The 20,675-nt window shown below is 46.0% G+C and overlaps 1 protein-coding gene across 6 annotated transcripts in view; it reads left to right on the top strand.

The window, feature by feature from the left end:
- The window catches only part of ADNP (activity dependent neuroprotector homeobox), a 23,193-nt gene extending 2,518 nt beyond the window's left edge, over positions 1 to 20,675 (top strand). For 2 of the 6 annotated variants that reach the window (XM_021534018.2, XM_021534020.2), the window contains 6 exons: positions 6,668 to 6,821; positions 8,059 to 8,104; positions 9,215 to 9,521; positions 13,615 to 13,727; positions 14,774 to 14,866; positions 16,466 to 20,675. In XM_021534018.2, coding sequence (XP_021389693.2) covers positions 8,066 to 8,104; positions 9,215 to 9,521; positions 13,615 to 13,727; positions 14,774 to 14,866; positions 16,466 to 19,594 — 3,681 coding nt within the window. In that variant the 5' untranslated portion in view covers positions 6,668 to 6,821; positions 8,059 to 8,065 and the 3' untranslated portion in view covers positions 19,595 to 20,675. Of the gene's footprint in view, positions 1 to 3,540; positions 3,630 to 6,664; positions 6,822 to 8,058; positions 8,105 to 9,214; positions 9,522 to 13,614; positions 13,728 to 14,773; positions 14,867 to 16,465 lie in introns of all 6 variants that reach the window. The other 4 variants (XM_021534021.2, XM_021534022.2, XM_021534019.2 and 1 more) reach the window with 4 other exon arrangements.

Here is a 20,675-nt window from a genome sequence, read left to right as displayed (position 1 = left end):
ACAGAAACATACCAGGATCTTATCAGTAGTCATAAGTTATATGGTCTGAGTGTATATTTTATAGCTTGTTATTAAGACAGCAGCTGATTTGATTGATGCAAAGAAAGAAGTTGAAACAAGTGATTTTATGAAAGAAAAGATGGTGCTCCTGGGTTAATGTGTTTGTTTTAAGGTAGCTGCAAATAACATTTAGCAACTTAATAGGAGATGTGTTGGGTGCTTTTTGTGGGGTTTTATCTCCAGAAAGGGAAAGTCATCTTTGCTCTACTACTTGAGATGTTTAAGGGAAACAAAATTCTGCTGGGAATGACCAAAGCAGTATCAGACCTGAGAAGGACCAGTTTAAAGACTGTAGGAGAGGTGCCAGGAGAGGCAGGGAACAGCTCTGGGGCTGAGCTGCCCACTGTGTTGTTTCACAGGTGCCATTGGAGCTGCTCTACCTGCATGGGCAAAATGGACACATTTTTAAAAGTCATTAGTGCAGCTGAGTTTGTATATTAATAATGCTATGTTTAGTGGAATTATTTTCTTTAAGATGCATGCACCATGCTGGTTTAAAAACACAACAGCTGACTATGCTGGCCTGTATCTAAACAAGCATCACACAGTCTTTTTTTTTGGTATATTGAGTCAAGAGCTGCTCTGTGCCCAGATATACATATATATATATATATATATATATATATATATATATATATATATATATATATATATGTGTGTGTGTGTGTGTGTAAGGTATGTAAGGTATCGTTCCTATGAACATTATCGTAACAGGATAATTTTTAATGTGGAGATGGTTCTGCTCATATAAATAAATCTGTTGCTAGTGATGTTTCTTGATAGTGTAAAAGATGGGATGACAATGAAAGGTGCTGCTGTGAGTCTCTGCACTGGAAAAAAAAAGAACCCTTACTGATGTTAATTTAGTTTTAATAAAAATAAATATTGTACCTTTATTGTATGTGAGAGGTTTATTTTGCCTCACCTGGCATATTTGGGAAGAATGCCCTTGCTCTCCTAGGCAAGATGGCCAAATTGGCCTGTTCCTTTTGAGCTTTCAGGAAGAACTTAAACCTGGTTTGAAATTCAGATGGGTGTTCCAGATTTGAATAAAGGCTTCTTCCAGAGGGTGTGACTCCTGTTTTTCTACCTGAGGGCCATGTGCCTCAAGGCAAGAACTGCATTGTTCACAGCTTCACTGCAGCTCTGGAGTCAGAAGGCAAACAGGAGCTTGTGTTTAGTGTCTCTGATTTCTCTGTAGTGCTCTTGAATGTGAATGAGGGTTGATGGTTTGGAGTAAGAATGGAGTAAATACCATTTTTTATGCAGTGAGTCACTTTCAGTTACTGCCATTTATATCCTTACTGTTTTTTTCATTTTTTAAGGTGGCATTAGGGATTATTTAGATGAAAACTGAGAGTGGTTGTTGAGTCCAAGGCCTGTGTAGTTGACCTTGTGGACACACCACACCTGCAGATCTTTCATTTAATATCTACTTCTCAAGTACTTTCTAAAGCAATTTACAAGAAACAAAAATAAAGCAACTGCATGAGCAGCTGTTCCCTGAGGGAGCACTCCAACTCCTCCAGTCCTGCAGGTGGAGGAAAGGGCCTGCTCTCAGGCCTGCCTTCGCTTTTGGCTGTTTCTTCCCTGCCCCGGCTCCTCTCCCAGGTCTCAGCCGATGCTTTCTTTCATGCTGTTGGCCCTCTGTGTGCACTGATTTCTGATGGGACTCTGGATCTCAGGGCTTGTGCTCATGCTGCAGCTGGGCCGAGGAAGGTGGTGGTGGTGCAGCTTCATAGCAGCAGCAGTAAGGGGACAAAATGGCTCTGGAAGCCTAAGCAGGCAAGAGAGTGTTTATAATGCTTTTTTCACCTGAATAGTCAAACTCAAGTTTGTGATCTTCTTTTTTGTTTTGTTTCCCCATTGCTGCTGCTGTTGCTATGAAGCCTGTCAAAGGTTCCTGAGGCAGATGGAAGACAGCAGCAGCTGAGGTGGACTAACTGCAATGTAGGCAGGGATTGGAGCCCTTGGGAGCTTAGACAGAAAGGGAGAGGTAAATGTGCAGTGTGAGACTGGTCTGAAGCTCTTGTTTACAGCCTTTCCCCGTGTTGTAATGGCAGCGTTTGTGCCTCGCGTGTGTGAAGTGTAAGGCAAGGGAAAACAAGCGGCTCCAGCCTCCTTCAGTGCCTATTTTTACCCTCGGAAAACTCAGATGCAGCCAGTTGGCGAGATCCCTCCAGTATCTGATGGATCTGCTGTCTGAGACAGCGTGGATTGGCGGGGCTTTGGATGGGCTGGGGAAAGTATTGCTGTGCTCTTTGTGTGCTGGTTTGTGAGCTGCTCTGCGCTCTGGGTGTGAATACCTGAGTGTCTGTGTGTGACTGTGTGTGTGTCTGTGTGTCTGTCTGTGTCTGTCTCTGTGTGTGGGGGAGCTGCCAGGGCAGGGCTGGAGCCGTTTCCTGCTGCCCCAGGGCTTGGCCGGGGCCCAGCACCGCTGTTAGGCCGAGGGAAGGAGCTGCTCTGCCCCAAACCACTCCTCTGGCTGCATCGGGGCTCTGCTCTGGCTGTTGGCACAGTGCTGCTATCAGGGAACATGACACAGAGGGCAGGGGACCATTTTCACTTGCAGTCTAATCTGGCTGCAGTTTCTCAGTCAGTGTAATCCAATCATAAATTATGTGTGTATTGATTATTTGCTTTGTTCTTGCACATTTTACAGCAACTACTGTGCTGCTTTGTTTAATTACACAAATGTTTTTGTGAGCTTTGGATTGAAAATTTTAAGACGATTCTTGATTTAATTTAAATGGTAACTGCTCATTCATTAATCATGCTTCTATTTCCAAAATTATTTTTATTCTGGGATTGTTCATGCTTAGCTACAATCTAGATGAGGATTATTTTGGAATTGTAGGGCATATTCATGCAGCCGTTTTTCCTGATCACTGAAGTGTGGATATCATGGTGTAAGCAAATAATATCCTTTGTGCTTCAATGATCTCCAGTCTGGATTTCAAATTTTTGCAAGATGTGCAGACTTTATTGCATTTCACACCAAAATCTTTTAGAAATGGCCCTGAACAAGCCTGGCTCTCACACTGAGGATGTGTATTGAATATTGATTTAACTGCCCATGTTGTGTGCATATAAACATTTATCTGTGGAGGTCTTGAACAGTCACAAAAGATATTCTCTAAGATGGCAGAAGGTGTGCAAGCCTAATTCTGGAGCTATGAGTGTCTCTGATTCAGGATTTCTTGCATCCTAGAGAATGAACACGATTTCAAAGTGCTTTTCAGAATGCAACAGAGGTTGCCAGAGTTGATGTGGCCTTTATCATGTGTGTTGAAAAGATCCCTTAGAAAACATTCAACTACGGTTGCCATCATTCTTTAACATACCTCAGCCTACATCATCAAAATCAGAAAATCCACCAGCAGGTCCCAACAGAGCATAGGGAAGCAGATTGTTCATCAGATCAGAAGTAAGGACTTGTGGTTCCCAGAGCAGTGAAAATTTGACCATTTTGTATTTCAGACTGGGGCTTAGAGATGCCACAGTGCCCAGGACTCCTCCTGCTGAACCGAAGTTGATGAGGAAACAGTTAATTCCTGCTCAGTTTTGCAGTGAGTGTCCACACCCACCAGATGGAGCTTCGGGCTCCAGTGGAAAATTCCAGAAATTGAGCAAGAATGAGAAGTGTGTGAATGACTTAGGAGATCCCTGTCTGCAGGACTGCAGAGGGTGGTTTTTTAGCCTTTAAATAAAGAATGAATGGAGACTGAGGTGTATCAGCCTTACTGATTCCTTTCGCTACAACTGCCTTCCGTAGTTCTTCCTTGCATGGGAAGTTGGGAGTTCTTAATGCAAGAGTCAAGCTGAGGCTAGGCAGCAAGCCCAAACAAAAAGGTACAAACCAGAGTTTCATAAACCTTTGCTGAAAATTGCCTGTAACCACTGAAACAGGATGTTAAGTGTTTTTAGTCTCAGAATTTCCTCCCAAGGATAAGGTGAGGTTTTCTTTAGTACACGTTTTAAATGAACTTCTCTCCTGAGGCCATGTTTGTGTAGGATGCCCTGAAAAATGGTGTGATATGGCCCTTTTTATTTTGACACACAACTTGAGACAGGCTTTGGAAGTTGCTGATCTAATCTCTGAAGTGGTTTTTAATATTTTTAAATCCTTGGCTTTTTGGCCAAGGGGCTGTTAACAAACTGCCTGTTTGCCTGTGAGGGAGAGCTGGAGTGTGTCCTGTGCACAGCGTGGCTCAGCTCTTACACTGCTTTGTCCAGGCAGCAGCTTGCAGCTGGGGATTTCCATCAGTTCCATAACCTCAGCTTCAAAGCTGGGCTTTTCAGAGGGTTTGTGTTGATTCCTCTTTCATGTGCCCAGTCCTGTTTTGGGCGCACACTCAGAGCAGGTGCTGCCTCTGCACCCCAGATCCCTGCTGGAGCTGAGCTGTGAGCAGCTGGAGGCCCACCCTGCTCCTGGGCAGGAGCCTCCTGCTCCGGGTGGCCCAGGCTGAGGACCTGCTCTCAGCTGGAAATGTCCCTGTTACAAAACAGGCTCCCTCCGGGATTACAGCGGATTGCAAAAGGAGCCCTCAGTTGTCTGGCATTTCAGATGTGCTGCTGAGCTGCAAATCTCATTACCTGCACAGGAGTGTGAGTGCACAGCCCTCACAAAACTAGGCCAGAAATGCTGAAATAAGGAAAGGGAAGTGTTCCAGGGAAGAAAGTGAAAATGCTCAATGTCAGCCGGTGAGAGGTATGTTGGAAAAGACTCTTCAATCCCTCTCTGTACAGGGAGCAGAAAGAGTTAATTGCAACTCTTCCTTTCAAGGAAGCTCTCAGTAGTCTCTGTTCTCCCAGATTCTCTCTGATACTTCTATTCCTTTTTTCTGATACTTCTATTCCACTTGCTTGCTATTCCCTGAGATAACCCTTGTGCTTCCTGTCTATCACAGTTCCTTGCTCAGCTGTCCAGGAATTGTTAGGTCCCAGAGACAGGCCATCACTGTCCTCATGTGAATATAGAATATTCTACACCATCACACCACAGAGCATCATTTAACCTGCATATACAGAGAGGCAGCTTTTCTGTTGCTGTGGGAACCACAGGTTCATTTTCGTGCGTATTTCCCCTGTATTTTAAGAGATTTCACTCAGTGTTGCACTAGCAGCCTTCTCTGCAAATCTGTTTCATGGCTGGCTTTTAGAGCATGCTATGATAGGCAGTTTACTGGGAAATTTGTTAAAGTTTGCTTGTTTCAAAAGCAGTTTGAGTAGGGAAATAAAACACATGGTATCAAGAAACCAAGTCTTGTTTCATCTTGCCCAGGAACACGGAGCTGCTGCCAGCTGTGATCTATGATTCTGTCTTGGGCTGTTAGGTATAAACCAGTAAATTCTTCAGCTTGAAATACTGGCAAAATACTGGCTAAAGTCAAAGGAGTTTGGATGCCATAAGATAAGAAGTGTGCCAGATGCTTGGGGAGCCTTGTCAGCAGCACAGCACAGGGAAATGATCCTCAGTGTTTGGGAGACCCAGCATGGGATGAAGTACTTCCCTGAGCTCAGTATCATCAGGCTGATGCAGTAATTGGCACTGATGTGCTCTCGAGGCTGATGGGTCCTCACCCAGAAGTGTGTTTGCTGCAGGGAGAGAGTTCATTTGGACTTGCTAGACACATGGGGACACAAAGTCTGCCTTCTGGTCAGACAGTGATGCGTTGTGAAATGAAATAACCCATCATCCTCGTGTGACTCAGGGTATGGGTGATGCTCTTGTTAAATAAAGCACATGCAGTATTCCAGTATTCAGGTTTGCTGCCATGTGAAGTATTTTAATAACGTTATCTTTCTTAATTTCTTAAAATGTTGTAGTGTCTTGTCTTGGAAGTGTACTTGCCAAAGAAATGCACTCTGTACTTCAGGCTATTCTGTCTGAGTAATCAAGAGATTAAAGTCTAACAATTTATACTGCCTTATTCCCTGTCAGAGGAATTATTAATGACTCAACAAGTTTTGCTTTTATAAACTTTAGATTTGGTAGTTTCAGATTTTATGGTTCTAATGTTACCTGTTGTGTTTCCAGTATGTGCAAGACTGACTTTCTATCCGTGGGTGATGTCAGTTGAAGAGGGATCACTTCCAGCAAAGTGTGATCATTTGCATGCCATTCCCCCAGACTCCCCATCCTCTGCCAGTTTTAATCCAGTGCTTCCCAAAAATGTGTGTCCCCAGGGTTATGGCTGAAGGCACCTGTTTGATGTCCCATTGTCGTGTAAGGTGGGACCTGCTTGTATGGGAACCTCCAAGGAAGCGTCCAGGGATGGTACAGTGTCCCTGAGGTGCCCAGGTGCAGCTGTGCTGCTGCTAGCTCAGGTGAGGTGCTCGTGGGGTGAGCCAGGCACTGCAGAGGGGGGTGCAGTGTGAGGAGCACATTCCCAGCCTCTGCACTGCTGGCTTTCTGAGCTGGGTACCCGAGCTGAAATCTGAGCGCCGCAGAGTCCCCCAGCAGAATCGGTTGCTGGAGCACAAACCTGCTCAGACTTGCTGCAGCACAGCTGCCCTGCAGCCCCTGCGGTTTGTACCTGTCAGTGTGACACTGCCCTTATTGCATCTCTTATCTCTTGTCTCTGCTCTCTGTTTTGTCCAGCAGGATATGAGCCTTCCTCTGTGCCCGGGCTTTGGGCTCCCCCAGGGGGTGTAACAGAGCCCTGAGGGGGCGTTCTGCAAGGAGAATTGGCTTTGGAGGCTTGTGCTTGAAACTTGTCCAATGAGTCTGAGACGCCCAAGCACCGTTCATTTTGGAGGTAAATGCCTCATCAGAAGTACTGCAGAGATGGGGAGGAGTAAAGATTTTCATTTGGCAAAGTATGGGCACAAAAAGGATAGTTTTTGCCGTTCACTTCTGAGGTTTGGACATTTTGAACTTAAAGGAACACCAACTTGGGCTCTAGAAAAATTGAGAGGTTGGGGTCATTGGGTTCAGTCACTCCAGCAGCTTCACTGCAGATTAATTGGTCCCTCTTCTGTCGGTTTAAAACCATCAGAGGTGAAAGTGAAAGCTGGTTTAGACTGCACGAGAGATAATTCTGGAATGCTAAACAAACTGGGTGGAACTCTGACCTGGGATAGGGAAGTTCAGAGATCTGCAATTTAAGTTGGATGTCCCTTTAATATGTCCCTTGGAATATGACATGACTTACTTGAATCTCACATGAAATATTTAATTTTGAAAATTCAGCTGAAATGCTCTCTATTGAGGTATTTTCTATCATTTGTTTATAAACTGATCAATCAAAGTGGGCTGTATGAAGGGAGGGGAGAATCCTGTGAAAAGATAAAACCAAAGGGGGAAAAGCCCCCAATAACAAACCAAACAGAAACAAATGAAAGAAAATATAACAACGACAGATTGAAATCTTGGTACTTGCCTTGGGTTGGGAAGGGAAAATTATTTGCATTATGTGTTTCATGTTATTGTTATTGAAATTGAACCAGGTTACTGATAAAATTGTAATGATAATGTACATTTACGAAGTTAATGAGCTAAGTTTGCTGTAGTAAACAGCAGTAATGTCCTGGCACCCAGCCCACAGAGCACTGAAGCTATGGTACAGATTTGCAGTGTCTGGGTTGCACTAAGGGTGCTGATCCTGGGTTCCCGTTGCTTTTTGATTTTAATGCCAACTGTTACTGAGAAATATTTAATACCCAAACCCAGGCTGTCTGGTAGAGAGCTACCCTTTTAATGAAGCAATTTTTAGCATAATCTGAATTTTATGTACTAACGTGTTACAACCCTGCATTAGTTGTTTTTTTTTTATTATGGTGTTTGACTCTGCTGCAGTCCTTCACTTCTAGCATTATTATGGATATTAAGAAATTTGGGGTTGAATTATTGGAATGAAAGCCATGGGATCATGATGGCAGACCTAACTAAGTCAATAGACCAGAACAGAGGGTTAAAGTGTGTGGGGTGGGGTGTATTGTAGGGGAAAGGAACAGCTTTTAGAATAAGGGTTTGAAACATTGCTTTTTCTGTAGGAAAAAGATGGAGTATTGCATGCTGGGAACAAGTGCTTTCCATAAGGTAGCTAAATTTTAAAAGTACATTTGTTTCATTTTGTTTTAGGCTTTGCTTAAGTATTGTAATCTAGTAATTTTGTCCTTTCTGCAGTTTTCATTTTGATTAGACCTCTGCAAATCTTTCTTCAAAACTTAACAAAAACCCAACCAAAAAACTCAAACCTGGCCTACAACTGCAGTTTTCCATTTCTGAAACATTACTTATTGTGTACAGAAAAATATTTAAAGGTTATCAATAATAGTATAAATTCTTCCATGATTTCAAAATTGCAGGTAGTAACACTTCTACATTTGAAAATGTGAATGTGTTGGGTGACTACAGAGAAATGACCAAAAGTAAAAACAATTTGTTAATGTAGTCTCCACTGACACCTCTTTAGAAACAAAAAGACCCAAGCCTCAGAACACCAACCCCAAGAATCCCCACCCCTCAGGAATGCTGTCAGCAGAACCTCCAAGTAAATAGTCTCATTTTTTTCCCTTTGTTCCTGTGAATAGCAAGACACAACACACTTGGAGGAAGTCTGGGTAGATGAGTCAGGACTTATTTCATTAACTGCAGTTAAATGTTTTGGCCAGGTTTCCCCAGGAAACAAAGCTTACACAATTTTTCAGATTGTGGCTTGTCTCCTAATCCCCCCTCCCTCCTTTCAGCCAAGAGAGCCATTTTCACCCAAACTGGGTGGAGATGGAGGTCTGGAAAGAAAAACGAACACTTTAAAGTGGGATTAAATGTATCTCTCCAGGAAGAGAGGGGACTGGTTTGAAGGTCCCCAAGTTCCCTTCACACCTCTGTCCACCCACAGCCTGTTCCTCAGCGGGAGCAGCAAAGCCAAGGGCTGCCAGAGGCTCTGGGGGAGGAGGAGCTGCAGGGAGGGGACAGAAGTGCCACTGCCACTGCTCAGCTGGGGCTCCTGGGGTCACGGCTGCTGCCGACGTGGCCCTGGAGCTGGCCAGCCTGGCCTGACCCAGCCTGGAGCGAGCCCGGGCCCCGGAGGGAAGAGGAGGAGCAGGGCATTGCCTTACTGAGTGTGAGGTGTGGAGCTCCAGATGAGGTGTTGTGCCTGAGTGCATGTACAGAGTGCATTATTCCATGGATGCGATATTATTGCAGGTACAGCAGCAGCTCATGATGCCCCGTAAAGCTTTTCTTTCCCAGAAAGAAAAGCAGGCTCGTGCCAGGGAAAGGGATATGTTAAAAAAGAGGAGGAGGCGACAAGACTATCTCAAAAGAAGCGTGGAGCCGCAGAAAAACACAGAAACAATAAAATGGCACAGGGATGATGAGAAGAGGAGAGAAAATGAGCAAGTTAAGGACAAAGATATCAAGAAGCGATGGAGACAGGATGAGAGAGAACGACGAAAGAATGTGGACGCTATGAATTGGCACAGGGAAGAGGAGAAGAGGGAAAATGAGCGAGGTAAGGACCAAGAAGGCCAAGAACCAGCAAAGAAAGGAGGAGAGGGGGAAAGAGCACGGAAAGGATGGACCTTGGGAAGCAGCAGAGAATGATGAGGGGGAGAGGGGAGAACAGAGAGTAAGAGCTGTTGTCTTTTATAAGCATGCACAGAAATAACAGCAAATAGTTGTTATTTTGAACACCTTTTAGTTCAAAGTTAATTAACAATCTGCTTTAATGATCTAGAGTTCTTACACTGCTGATTATTTTAGTAAGACAAGATTGAGCTGAGTCACGATGGGGCAGAACAGGCTGGGTTTGCACCTTGCTTATACGAATGTCTGCTTTGCACACTTGTTCACACCTAATGCTTTGTTCAACAGGGTAGTTGGTAGTTCTGATCATCAGATCACCAAAAAGTTCAGGTTTTCTCAAGTTTCATAACAGGAATAAATGAGAACATTAGGAAGGGAAGGGTCAACCTCATGTGCTCCTAAGAGAAGGTAAAACTGATGCTATATTTTATCCTTTTTAATCATGTCCAAGAGGGTTGTAATCACATCTGCAGTTTTACTCTGAGGTCACTTATTTAGTGAAAGTTGAATGGAAGTGTAAATTTCACAGAAGGCTATTAAGAAACATTCATCTCAAGATATAAAAAGAAGAAATTAGAAGACATTAGGAAGAAATTGTTCCCTATGAGCCTCTGACAGGTATCCCAGAGCAGCTGTGGCTGCCCCATCCCTGGAAGTGTCCAGGGCTGGGTTGGACAGGGCTTGGAGCAACCTGGGATAGTGGAAGGTGTCCCTGCCCATGGCAGGGGTGGAACTGAGTGAGCTTTAACGTCCCTTCCCACCCTGGCCATTCCATGGTGATCCTGTGAAGAAATTACCTTAGTGCAGGAGGGGTAGCTGGAGTGGCCTCTGTGAAGAGCCTTGGCCAACTCATAACAGGTCTGGGGTGCCTGAACAAGAGAAAAGGCACTGGGCACTGGGTGTTTTGTTTACAGCTTTTGGGGATTCCATAATTGGTTTTCTCTTGCCATTTCACAGTGATGCTGTCCCCAGGCCCTACTGTTGGCAGACTCCTCAGTGCAGTGCTCAGGGTCCCCCACGTTCTGTACCTGCTGCTTGTGGGAGGCTTTCCTGGCCGTGGGCAGGACATGGTGGCATTTCCAGTTAAGTATAGATAGAATAAAACCTAGACTAGATTTGCTAGAAAACTAGACTGGTGCTGTCGTGGTTCCTTTACACAGCAGCATCTTCCTCCGGATGATTTCTTTAGGTCTTTATTTCTGGCTGAAGACCATTGTTTTGCTCTGCAGCCTGTGACAGTAGAAATCCATTGTGCTTGGTTCTTCAAACAAGCACAGGGAGCATCCTGAATAATGTCCAGGCGTGAAAGGAACACAGTGGGGCACATCTGGAATATTGGCTGAAGATTTCAGCAGAGAGAAAGAGGCTGGGTTGGTGTGAAGCTGGTGCACCTTTCCCAGAGTCACAGCAGCCATGATCCCTGTGGCTGCTGTGAAGTGCACGTGGGGAGATCCTCCATTTCCTGCTCAGAGCAGGAACAGCCCAGCACCTCTTACCTGGGCATCAGAGGGGGCTGCTGACCAGGGCCAAAGTACAAAAGACCCACTGGAGAATTAAGAATTCAGTTGCACTAAAAGAGAAGCAGCTTCTGAAGTGTAGAGACAAGTGCAGTCTTTCTGTCCTTTATCCCCTCTGATGATTTGACTGCTGTGAAAGTTTGGTGTTTCTCCCTCTGTCTCTGAGGACACACCTTCTGTGGGGTCAGAGTGCAGTGCTGGGGCTGAGATCAGAGGAAGGGCTCTGTGCACTGCACAGGGAAGTAGAGAAGAAAACATTCACTGTTGTAAATGGGAAATGAGATCCCAGAGTGTGGTGCTTCTAAGTTACTTATCTTCTGTTCTTTGATAGCTTGTCTTTCTGCTTCCATTTGGCTACTGAATTGTTCTAGGAGTCAATACCTGTCTGTAGACAAGACTTCTATGCTGGGAACTGCACAGATACTGCTCATGGTCACTGTGCTTCCTTTGCCATCCCCTGGTGACTGGTGCAGCCAGACAGTTTGTGTACACACACACTAGACATGAGGGAGAGCTTTGGGATATGTCTTCTGAGGCACCTGAAGATCCTACCTAGATATTTCTAGTCAAGGTGTTGTTTGGGTTGGTTTTAAGCAGTCATTTTATTCATTCCACCCAGCACTTCAGTGTAGATGGATGTGGTCAGAGATGCTCCAGGTGTCTTCCCTTAAGCATCAGCTTTTGGTCAGATGAAGTATTCCTCATTTCCAGGGCAGCATTAATACCTAGATGATGATTTGAGAGGCTGTTTAATCCCAACTGCTTTTATGTCCCCATCCAAGGAGGTGGCAGCAGAGTGATGTTTACATTCCAACTGGAGTTACTTGCTGTAAATAGAAATGGATGGAGATGCTAAAAGCCTTTGTTGGAGTCACAGCCTGTAATGTCAGACTGTATCTGGCTCTCCACTCACTAAGATTAGTCAGACATTGCCTAAATAAAATGAACTGTGTATGCCTAAGGATGAGGGGTTTTGTGACAGATAGGTGAGTTGGATTCAGCTGTCCAGCAGAACTTGCAAAGTTGACCTTTAAAAGTTCAGGATTCAGGAGTGAAGATCTAACTCTGTCCTCTGTTATGATCCAGGGAATTTCATGTCTAAAATTTGACTGAGGCAGGCAAAGGACAGAGGCAAGAAGATGCTGCAGCTAGACTAGAGATGTTGTTTTCAGGCAGCTGTAAATAGTTTGCTCTCTTTGAGTTTCTGTACCTGTGGCATGTTTAGATGCATTAGACACAGGAATCAAGAGAAAGCATTTGATGCCTTTGCTGAAGAAGTTCAGTGGCATTTTGAAATTAGCTTTTAGATACCAAGCAGTGTTTTGAGACTTGTGGCTGGCTCAGGTGTACAAGTGATCAGTGCTTAAAGACAAGCTCTGCACTGACTCTGGCTGTGTCACGAGACAAAAAATGCTTTTCTTTGCAAGCACAGAGGTTCACTCTGCCAGTGGGGACTTGGGTTTTGAAGAAAGCAGCCCAGATTGCCAGGAGCTTTGACATGCACCATGTTCATGCACTGCTCTTTCTGCAGTTCATACTAATCACCAGGAATAACATTTCTGGTGATCTCCTTGGATATGAAATTCACTTTAATATGAAAATATTAATTCAGATCCTGACCATACTTGATTGAGCTGCTTCACTGATTTTTTTCTGAGAAGTGGGATCATGCAGTGCCTGGAGGTGTTCCTGAAGCACTGAAATCACTCTTCATCTTTAAAAGGGACCTGGCTTGCTCTAGGTGTATTAGCCATTGTTTTCACGGTGGAGGTGAGAATGGATAGAACATAGGACAAGAGCAGTTCATGAGTTGGATTCCCTTTCAGCTGGGCAGCCCCAGCCAGGCCCAGTGGAACTTTGGGCACTGATGGGAGGGAGGCTGACAATTCCCAGGGACATGGAGAGATTTAAGCCATCTCTTGTGCTTTTCCCAATGCTTCCTCTCTCTGGAAGGATCTCGCCAAGCTTTCACATCCCCTCTTCCTAGGAGAATGTTTGCTGAACAGCTTCAGCCAGTTAAAGCTCTGAGTACAGTGGAGGGAGGAAACAGCACTAATTTCTTACCCTACCTACAGCAGAATAGAAGAAGCATCTTTATCACTGAAGAGACACTGAAATCTCTTGCAAGACTGGCACAAACCTTGAAGCTCAGCTTGCCAGTTTTCAGATCAGTTAGGATACATTGCACAGGAGAGAACTGAGTTCTGAGGTGCTTCAGTGTAGGGTCTGGTAAAGACAGACACTCTAAAGAAATGAAAGTTCTTTCCAGAGGCAGCCCGTTGCTCCTGCAATAGCTGTTCATCAGTCTGTTGCCCTTTCAGAAGTGCCCTCTGCAGCCTCATGGGCAGCCTCAGCAGGGATGTAACAGTGTGTTAGGGAATGCTACAGCTCTGGTACCAGCTCTGTGGGGGAACGAGACACAATTACTGAATTAAAAGTGCAGCATTATCAGACAAAATACATTTGACTTAAACCTTTTCTCTTACTCTTCTTTTCCAATAGAAACTATGTTCCAACTTCCTGTCAACAACCTTGGCAGTTTAAGAAAGGCCCGGAAAACTGTGAAAAAAATACTTAGTGACATTGGTTTGGAATATTGTAAAGAACATATAGAAGTAAGTATGGCACCTCCAAGAGTTAGAGCTGAAATGCTGCGGAGTTAGGGGGATAGGGAGGTATTTGTGTATGCCATGATAAGATCCACACAAAGTAGGAGTTAATTAGAAACTTGAGATATAATGTACCTATAAACACTTCTAGAAACATTCGTGGCTACTGAAATTCAGGAATGCTGGAAGAACCAGGACTGGTGTGAGATGTTGGGGCAGAAATGGTCTGAGGTTTTCAGGGTGTCTGTGCTGGAGCAGGTCCTGGAGTTACAGAATCACCTCTGTGCCTGGGTCAATTCCTGCCAGGGAAGGGTGTTTGTGCTGCTCTTCTGGACAAACTCCATCGCTGAGGCTTTGCCTGGTCTTTCAGTGTCTCTTTAAAGAGCATTTAAATGAAATGTGTGAGAAAAAAATGCCAGTCCTTCCTGCTTGCAGAATTTGTGGAGCAACTCTCATGTTTAAGGGGAGAATGCTGAACTGGGACAATGTTACTTGCATTATTCATTTCAGTGGAAGTGTTATTTTTGAGTCCTTATGTGCTGCTGACTTCATGCCAAACGTTAAATGCCAAAAAATGCTTTATAAAATAATTTTTTAAATAAGAATTAGGTGTCTTGGACATCACACATGTCCAACTTTAAAAGCTTCCTGTGTGAAATTAATTAAAATCCAAACAAAGCCAATCAAACAAAATAAATACCACACTACCACTCCCAGAAAAAGCAGCCAAAAACCCCAAACCCACACATCAGTTTGGGAACACTTTTCTCCAGGATTGCTTTTGGAATGAGATGAGTTTGTAACTACAGTGTTGGGCTGGTGAGGAGGATGGGTGCCGAAGATGTTCTGCAGGTGTTTTGTGATATGGAGAATATTCAGGGCTCTCCCCCTTCCAGGAGGTGCCCTCCAAACTCCCTCCCTGCCCTGAGTGATGATCTCTGCCTTGGCCAGCAGCACCTGGGAGGGTGCAGGGGTGCTCAGGGATTGCTTAAGGGAGCCCTTGGGCCTTGCTTCTGACTCTCTGTCCTCTCTTCCCATCTTCCCTTCTCCAGGATTTTAAGCAGTTTGAACCTAATGACTTTTATTTGAAAAACACTACATGGGAGGATGTGGGACTGTGGGACCCATCGCTTACAAAAAACCAGGTTGGTAAGAGTTTCAGTTGACACTGAGGCTGGAGATGGGTTGTGCTGAAGGGCACTTCCCAGACATGCCAAGAGCCTTTCCTGCACTTTTCCTCACTGATTTTCAGATGTTGGCAGCTCAAGGGGCAGCAAAAAGCTATGTGCTTTTTGTCTTAGTTTTGTAAAGTTGTTCCTGGTGTGTGTCTCAGGAGCCTGGGTGGCCAGTGCTGCAGGGCTGATGGGTCCTTGCTCAAGTCAAACAGCTCCACGTTAGGAGCCCATTCCCACCTGTTCCCAATCCTAGCACAATTTCACCAGCCCTCTAACCAAAGGATCAACTATTTTATACAACTCGCAATTAGTCTTTTACCTTTCCTTAAATGTTTTATTCCTGGTTTCCATCCCTTCCAAAGCTGTTTTCACTCTGCTGCGTGGTGCAGGGTCACTGTCAGTGCAGTTCTGGGTCCCACAGGCTGTGTCCCACATCTGCTTTGGGCATTTCTGGTTCTGCACAGCAGTTCAGTGACCCTGGAAGTCCTGCTGTTGTGATGTTTCTGAGCCAATAATAAAGGAATTTTGAGTTGAGCCAGCACTGGAGGGAGGAAACGATGCTGTTGGTTCAAGCAAGTGGTGTGGGCTGCAGCAGCCTCTGCTGGGGCTGCAGGACAGAGTCACCACAGCAGTGACAGGTCAGAAACCTCTCTGAAAGGAATCGCTGTGTGAGCGCCTCAGAGCTCAGGTACTGCTCTCAGAGGAAACTGGGACCCATCCTCTCATGGCTTCCTACTGTGAATCTGAAAATTACCATTTAGTACTGTCTTGTACAAAATGCACCGATGTCCCTTTTTCTAGGTAACCCAGAATAAAAATTGTAATATAAAAGGAGACAGCTCTTGCTTGGTTTGTTGAGGCCAATCTCCACAGGTGTGTGAGGCTTCAGCAGGTGGCCAGAGCAGATATTTCAGCTTCCTTCTACAGAGGGAGAGTGCAGCTCTCCAACTCCCTCACCTGTGACCCGTGTGCACAGGATTTGCTCTGACACTCAGGAGGAATCTCTCTAACTCTGGACTCCTTATGTTACCCCACCTGAAGTGCCAGGCTGCTTGTGGCTGTCCCTAAGGCCAGTGGCACTTCAGACTGTGCTACAGCAGTTGACAAGAGCTGCATTGGCACCACGTTGAATGGGACAAAAGCTGCAGGCAAACTACAAGGGTGGAATTCCCACATTTTTGGTTCCTCATTTGAGATTGGTTTAAAAATCAAGTTTGTGCTTTGATCACAAGGAAGAGGCTTGGTGGCTTTAAGGGCTTGTATAGCCTGTGTCTTGGTAAGCTTGCATCCTTCTGTTCACCAAAAAAAATGTTTGGAATTCCATCTTTGCTATTAATGTGCGTAATGGATGAAGACACTGAAATAGCTGAAGTTATAGATCTTACATAGCATAGATATTACATCTATCAAGTATCTGCAGCCAGAAATGGGAGAGAAATGAATTGAAGGTTTGAGACAGTTGCAGGGGGCTCGTGAGTGTTGTTTAGAAAGGTTGTGTAGAGACTATCATGGGTGTTACTTTGCTAAGTGCAGTTGAATATTTAGTCTGTGCTCTGTTCTCTGTTCAAGGACTATCGGACAAAGCCCTTTTGCTGCAGTGCATGTCCCTTCTCCTCGAAGTTCTTTTCAGCCTACAAAAGCCACTTCCGGAATGTTCACAGCGAAGACTTTGAGAACAGGATCCTGCTCAACTGCCCCTACTGTACCTTCAACGCGGACAAAAAGACTTTGGAAACGCACATTAAAATATTCCATGCTCCCAATGCCAGTACACCGAGTGGCGGCATCAGCACTTTCAAAGATAAAAACAAACACGAGAGCCTTAAACCCAAGCAGGCTGACAGTGTGGAACAAGCTGTTTATTACTGTAAGAAGTGCACTTACCGTGACCCGCTCTACGAAATCGTTCGAAAGCACATTTACAGGGAACATTTTCAGCACGTTGCTGCTCCTTACGTAGCCAAGGGAGGCGAAAAGTCCCTCAATGGTGCGGTTCCGTTGAGCTCCGGCGCCCGAGAGGAGGGGGGTATCCACTGCAAACGATGCCTTTTCATGCCGAAATCCTACGAAGCTTTAGTCCAACACGTGATCGAAGACCACGAACGGATCGGATACCAGGTCACGGCGATGATAGGTCACACCAACGTAGTGGTTCCGAGATCCAAACCTTTGATGCTAATAGCTCCCAAACCCCAGGATAAAAAGCCTATGGGACTCCCTCAGAGGATGGGTGCCCTCTCTGCTGGCAGTGTCCGCTCGCTCTCATCACAGCAGATGATGAACAGACTCACTATACCAAAGCCCACGTTAAATTCTGCAGGAGTCAACATGATGACAAATGTTCACCTCCAGCAGAACAATTACGGGGTTAAATCAGTCCCCCCCAGTTACGTTGGTCAGCCAGGGGGGAGGCTCAGCCTCAGTGGCAACGCACCTGTTTCTCTTTCCCAACAATCACAAAGCATGAAACAGTTTTCAGCGAGTGGCAATGGAAGGCCTTACACTCTGGGAGGGGAGCAGAGGTCCCAGGCCTCAGCCAGGTACTCGCTGCAGTCTGCCAACTCCTCCTCGCTGTCCTCGGCGCAGCTCAAACAGACATCGCTGTCGCAGTCCCAGGCAGCATCCAGAGCTCTGGGTCAGTCTGGCTCCAAATCCCCCGTGGCTGCTACAGGTCCTTCCGCTGTCAACACCTCGTCCACGCAAAAGTGGAAAATCTGTACAATCTGCAACGAGCTGTTCCCCGAAAATGTGTACAGTGTCCACTTTGAGAAGGAGCACAAGGCCGAGAAGGTGCCTGCGGTGGCCAACTACATCATGAAAATCCACAACTTCACGAGCAAATGTCTCTACTGTAACCGCTACCTGCCCACGGACACGCTGCTCAATCACATGCTGATCCACGGGCTGTCCTGCCCCTACTGCCGCTCCACCTTCAACGACGTGGAGAAAATGGCTGCCCACATGCGCATGGTGCACGTGGACGAGGAGATGGGACCTAAAACTGACTCCACCCTGACCTTTGATTTGACATTGCAGCAGGGCAGCCACACGAACATACACCTCCTTGTCACCACCTACAACCTGCGCGATGCTCCTGCCGAATCCGTAGCTTACCACGCTCAGAACACTCCCCCTGTCCCGCCAAAACCGCAGCCCAAAATCCAGGAGAAATCTGACATACCCGTCAAAAGTTCTCCACAAGCAGCGGTGCCCTACAAAAAAGATGTGGGGAAAACTCTGTGTCCTCTGTGCTTTTCAATCCTAAAAGGCCCCATCTCTGACGCGCTGGCTCATCACCTCCGGGAGAGGCACCAGGTGATCCAGACGGTTCACCCCGTGGAGAAGAAGCTGACCTACAAGTGCATCCACTGCCTGGGCGTGTACACGAGCAACATGACGGCCTCCACCATAACGCTGCACCTGGTGCACTGCAGGGGCGTGGGCAAGACCCAGAACGGGCAGGACAAGGGGACGTCGTCCCGGCTGGGCCAGTCCCCGGCGGCCGCGCCGGTGAAACGCGCCTACGAACACATGGAGTTCCCCCTGATGAAGAAGAGGAAGATGGACGATGATGACTCCCCCTCTGCCTTTGAGGAGAAGCCTGAAGAGCCTGTAGTTCTAGCACTGGACCCCAAGGGTCACGAAGATGACTCGTACGAAGCCAGGAAAACGTTTCTTACAAAATATTTCAATAAGCAGCCCTACCCCACTCGGAGAGAGATTGAAAAGCTGGCGGCCAGTCTGTGGCTCTGGAAATCTGACATCGCATCTCACTTCAGCAACAAAAGGAAGAAATGTGTTAGGGATTGTGAAAAATACAAACCCGGGGTGCTGCTGGGCTTCAACATGAAAGAGCTGAACAAAGTCAAACATGAGATGGATTTTGATGCTGAATGGCTGTTTGAAAACCACGACGAGAAGAATTCCAGAGTCAATGCCAGTAAGACTGTTGATAAAAAAATCAACTTGGAAAAAGACAATGACAGTTCCTCAGACAGCTACGAAAACCTAGAGGAGGAATACAGCGAGAGCCGCAGTCCCTTTGGCCAGCGCGTCTCTGACGTGGGTGGAAAGGCCTCGTCCGACAGCACAGTGCAGAACCCCCAGGACGGCTTAGCCAAGGAGATCATGGAGGAAAACACATTACAGTCTCCAGAGAAGGCCGAGCAAAAACAAGAGGAAAGCTCTAAATACGAAGAGATGATTGCTGCTGAAGAGCCAACAAAACTGGTAGGTGACGTTTCGGATAGTGAAGGTGATCAGGATGACCAGGATGATGCAGTGGAATGGAAAGATGGAGCTTCCCAGTCTGAAAGTGGGCCTGGCTCCCAGCAGGTTTCAGATTTTGAAGATAATGCCTTGGAGGTAAAACCAGAAGTGTGGACAGATGAATCTTCCCAGAGCGAAGATGCTGGGAGCAGTAAACCCACTGTGGAGGCCAAGGGGGGTGGATCTGAAAGCGATGAAGAGCAGTCAAAGTGGAAGAATCGTTCCTATGGAAAAGTAGAAGGGTTTTGGTCCAAGGACCAGTCGCAATGGAAAAACACCTCCGAGCTGGAGGAGAGCCTGGCCAGCGAGCAGATGGAGTGGCAGAGCAGCACAATGGACAGCGAGGACGGCGAGGGCTTCGGGGCCGTGGGGGCCGAGCCCATGCACGGCAGCCTGCCCGGGGTGGAGCTCAGCAGCCAGCAGGCGTGAGCGGCTCTGCCCCGGGGGCCCGGCTCTGCCCCGGGGCCTGGCACTGTCCGGGAAGCTTGGCACTGCCCTGGGGCCCTGGCACTGTCCGGGAAGCTTGGCACTGCCCTGGGGCCCAGCTCTGCCCCAGGCTCTGCTCCCCTGCCAGGCATTCCTGCCCCGGGGCACGGCCGGGCGCTGCTGCCTGGGGCCGTGTACAGACCTGCTGGCCCACGGGGCTGGGAGTTCCTGCTGGGATGAGCACAGTAACTTAATGTGAAAATGGATACGCTGGTGGCTCCAGAATGCACACAGAGAAAAGCAGAGGATTATTTTATCTGCAGTTTCAACCCTCCTTTCACCTTGTCCATGTTGAGTTGTGTCTTTCCAAGAGGCCCCTCTCCGGTAGCACCGTGCCAGCGACCCGGTGCCCTGTATAGCAGACTCTGGGGAAATGGAGTTTTCATGTATCATTCTGAATAGTTGAAATGTATATTTGTACAGTCTTTTAGACCTATTCAAGTGAAGCTTATGGAACTGTTCTTGTGTACCCATCATAGATCTGTTTCTCTTTTTTAGTGTTGCCCTGCTGTGTAATAAATGCTGTATCTAGTTTCCCTAGCAAAGCTTGAGACTGCTCTAGTATTAATTTTGACAGATTTAGTTTTTGCACATAACCTTGTACAATCTCCAACCAGAGGCCAGCAACATAAGAATATATCTGGGCTCTGTTGTATTATAGAATTTTCTTGTTCTGAATATCCTTGACATGACAACTGATGACGAACATATTTCAGAGCCATTTTCTGAAATCTTTTAAGCTACAAAAGAAAAATCACATGCAAGAAACAAGTTTGCAGCTACTAATTTTGACACCTTTTAGATCTGTATAAAAGTGTATTGTGTTGAAGCAGCACACTGAGACAAAGTGCTGGGTTTGGATATTTAGTTTTATCTTTAGTTAACACCAACAAGGTGTTGTATTCATTTATACCATCTAATATATGACACACTGTTGTAGTATGTATAATTTTGTGATCTTTATTTCCCTTTGTATTCTTCATTTAAGCATCTAAATAAATTGCTGTATTGTGCTTAATGTAAA

The sequence above is a fragment of the Lonchura striata genome, chromosome 17, assembly GCF_046129695.1.
Source record: "Lonchura striata isolate bLonStr1 chromosome 17, bLonStr1.mat, whole genome shotgun sequence".
Classification (NCBI taxonomy): domain Eukaryota; kingdom Metazoa; phylum Chordata; class Aves; order Passeriformes; family Estrildidae; genus Lonchura; species Lonchura striata.
The sequence above is the reverse complement of the archived record's forward strand: the minus strand, read 5'-3'. Positions and strand labels throughout refer to the sequence as shown.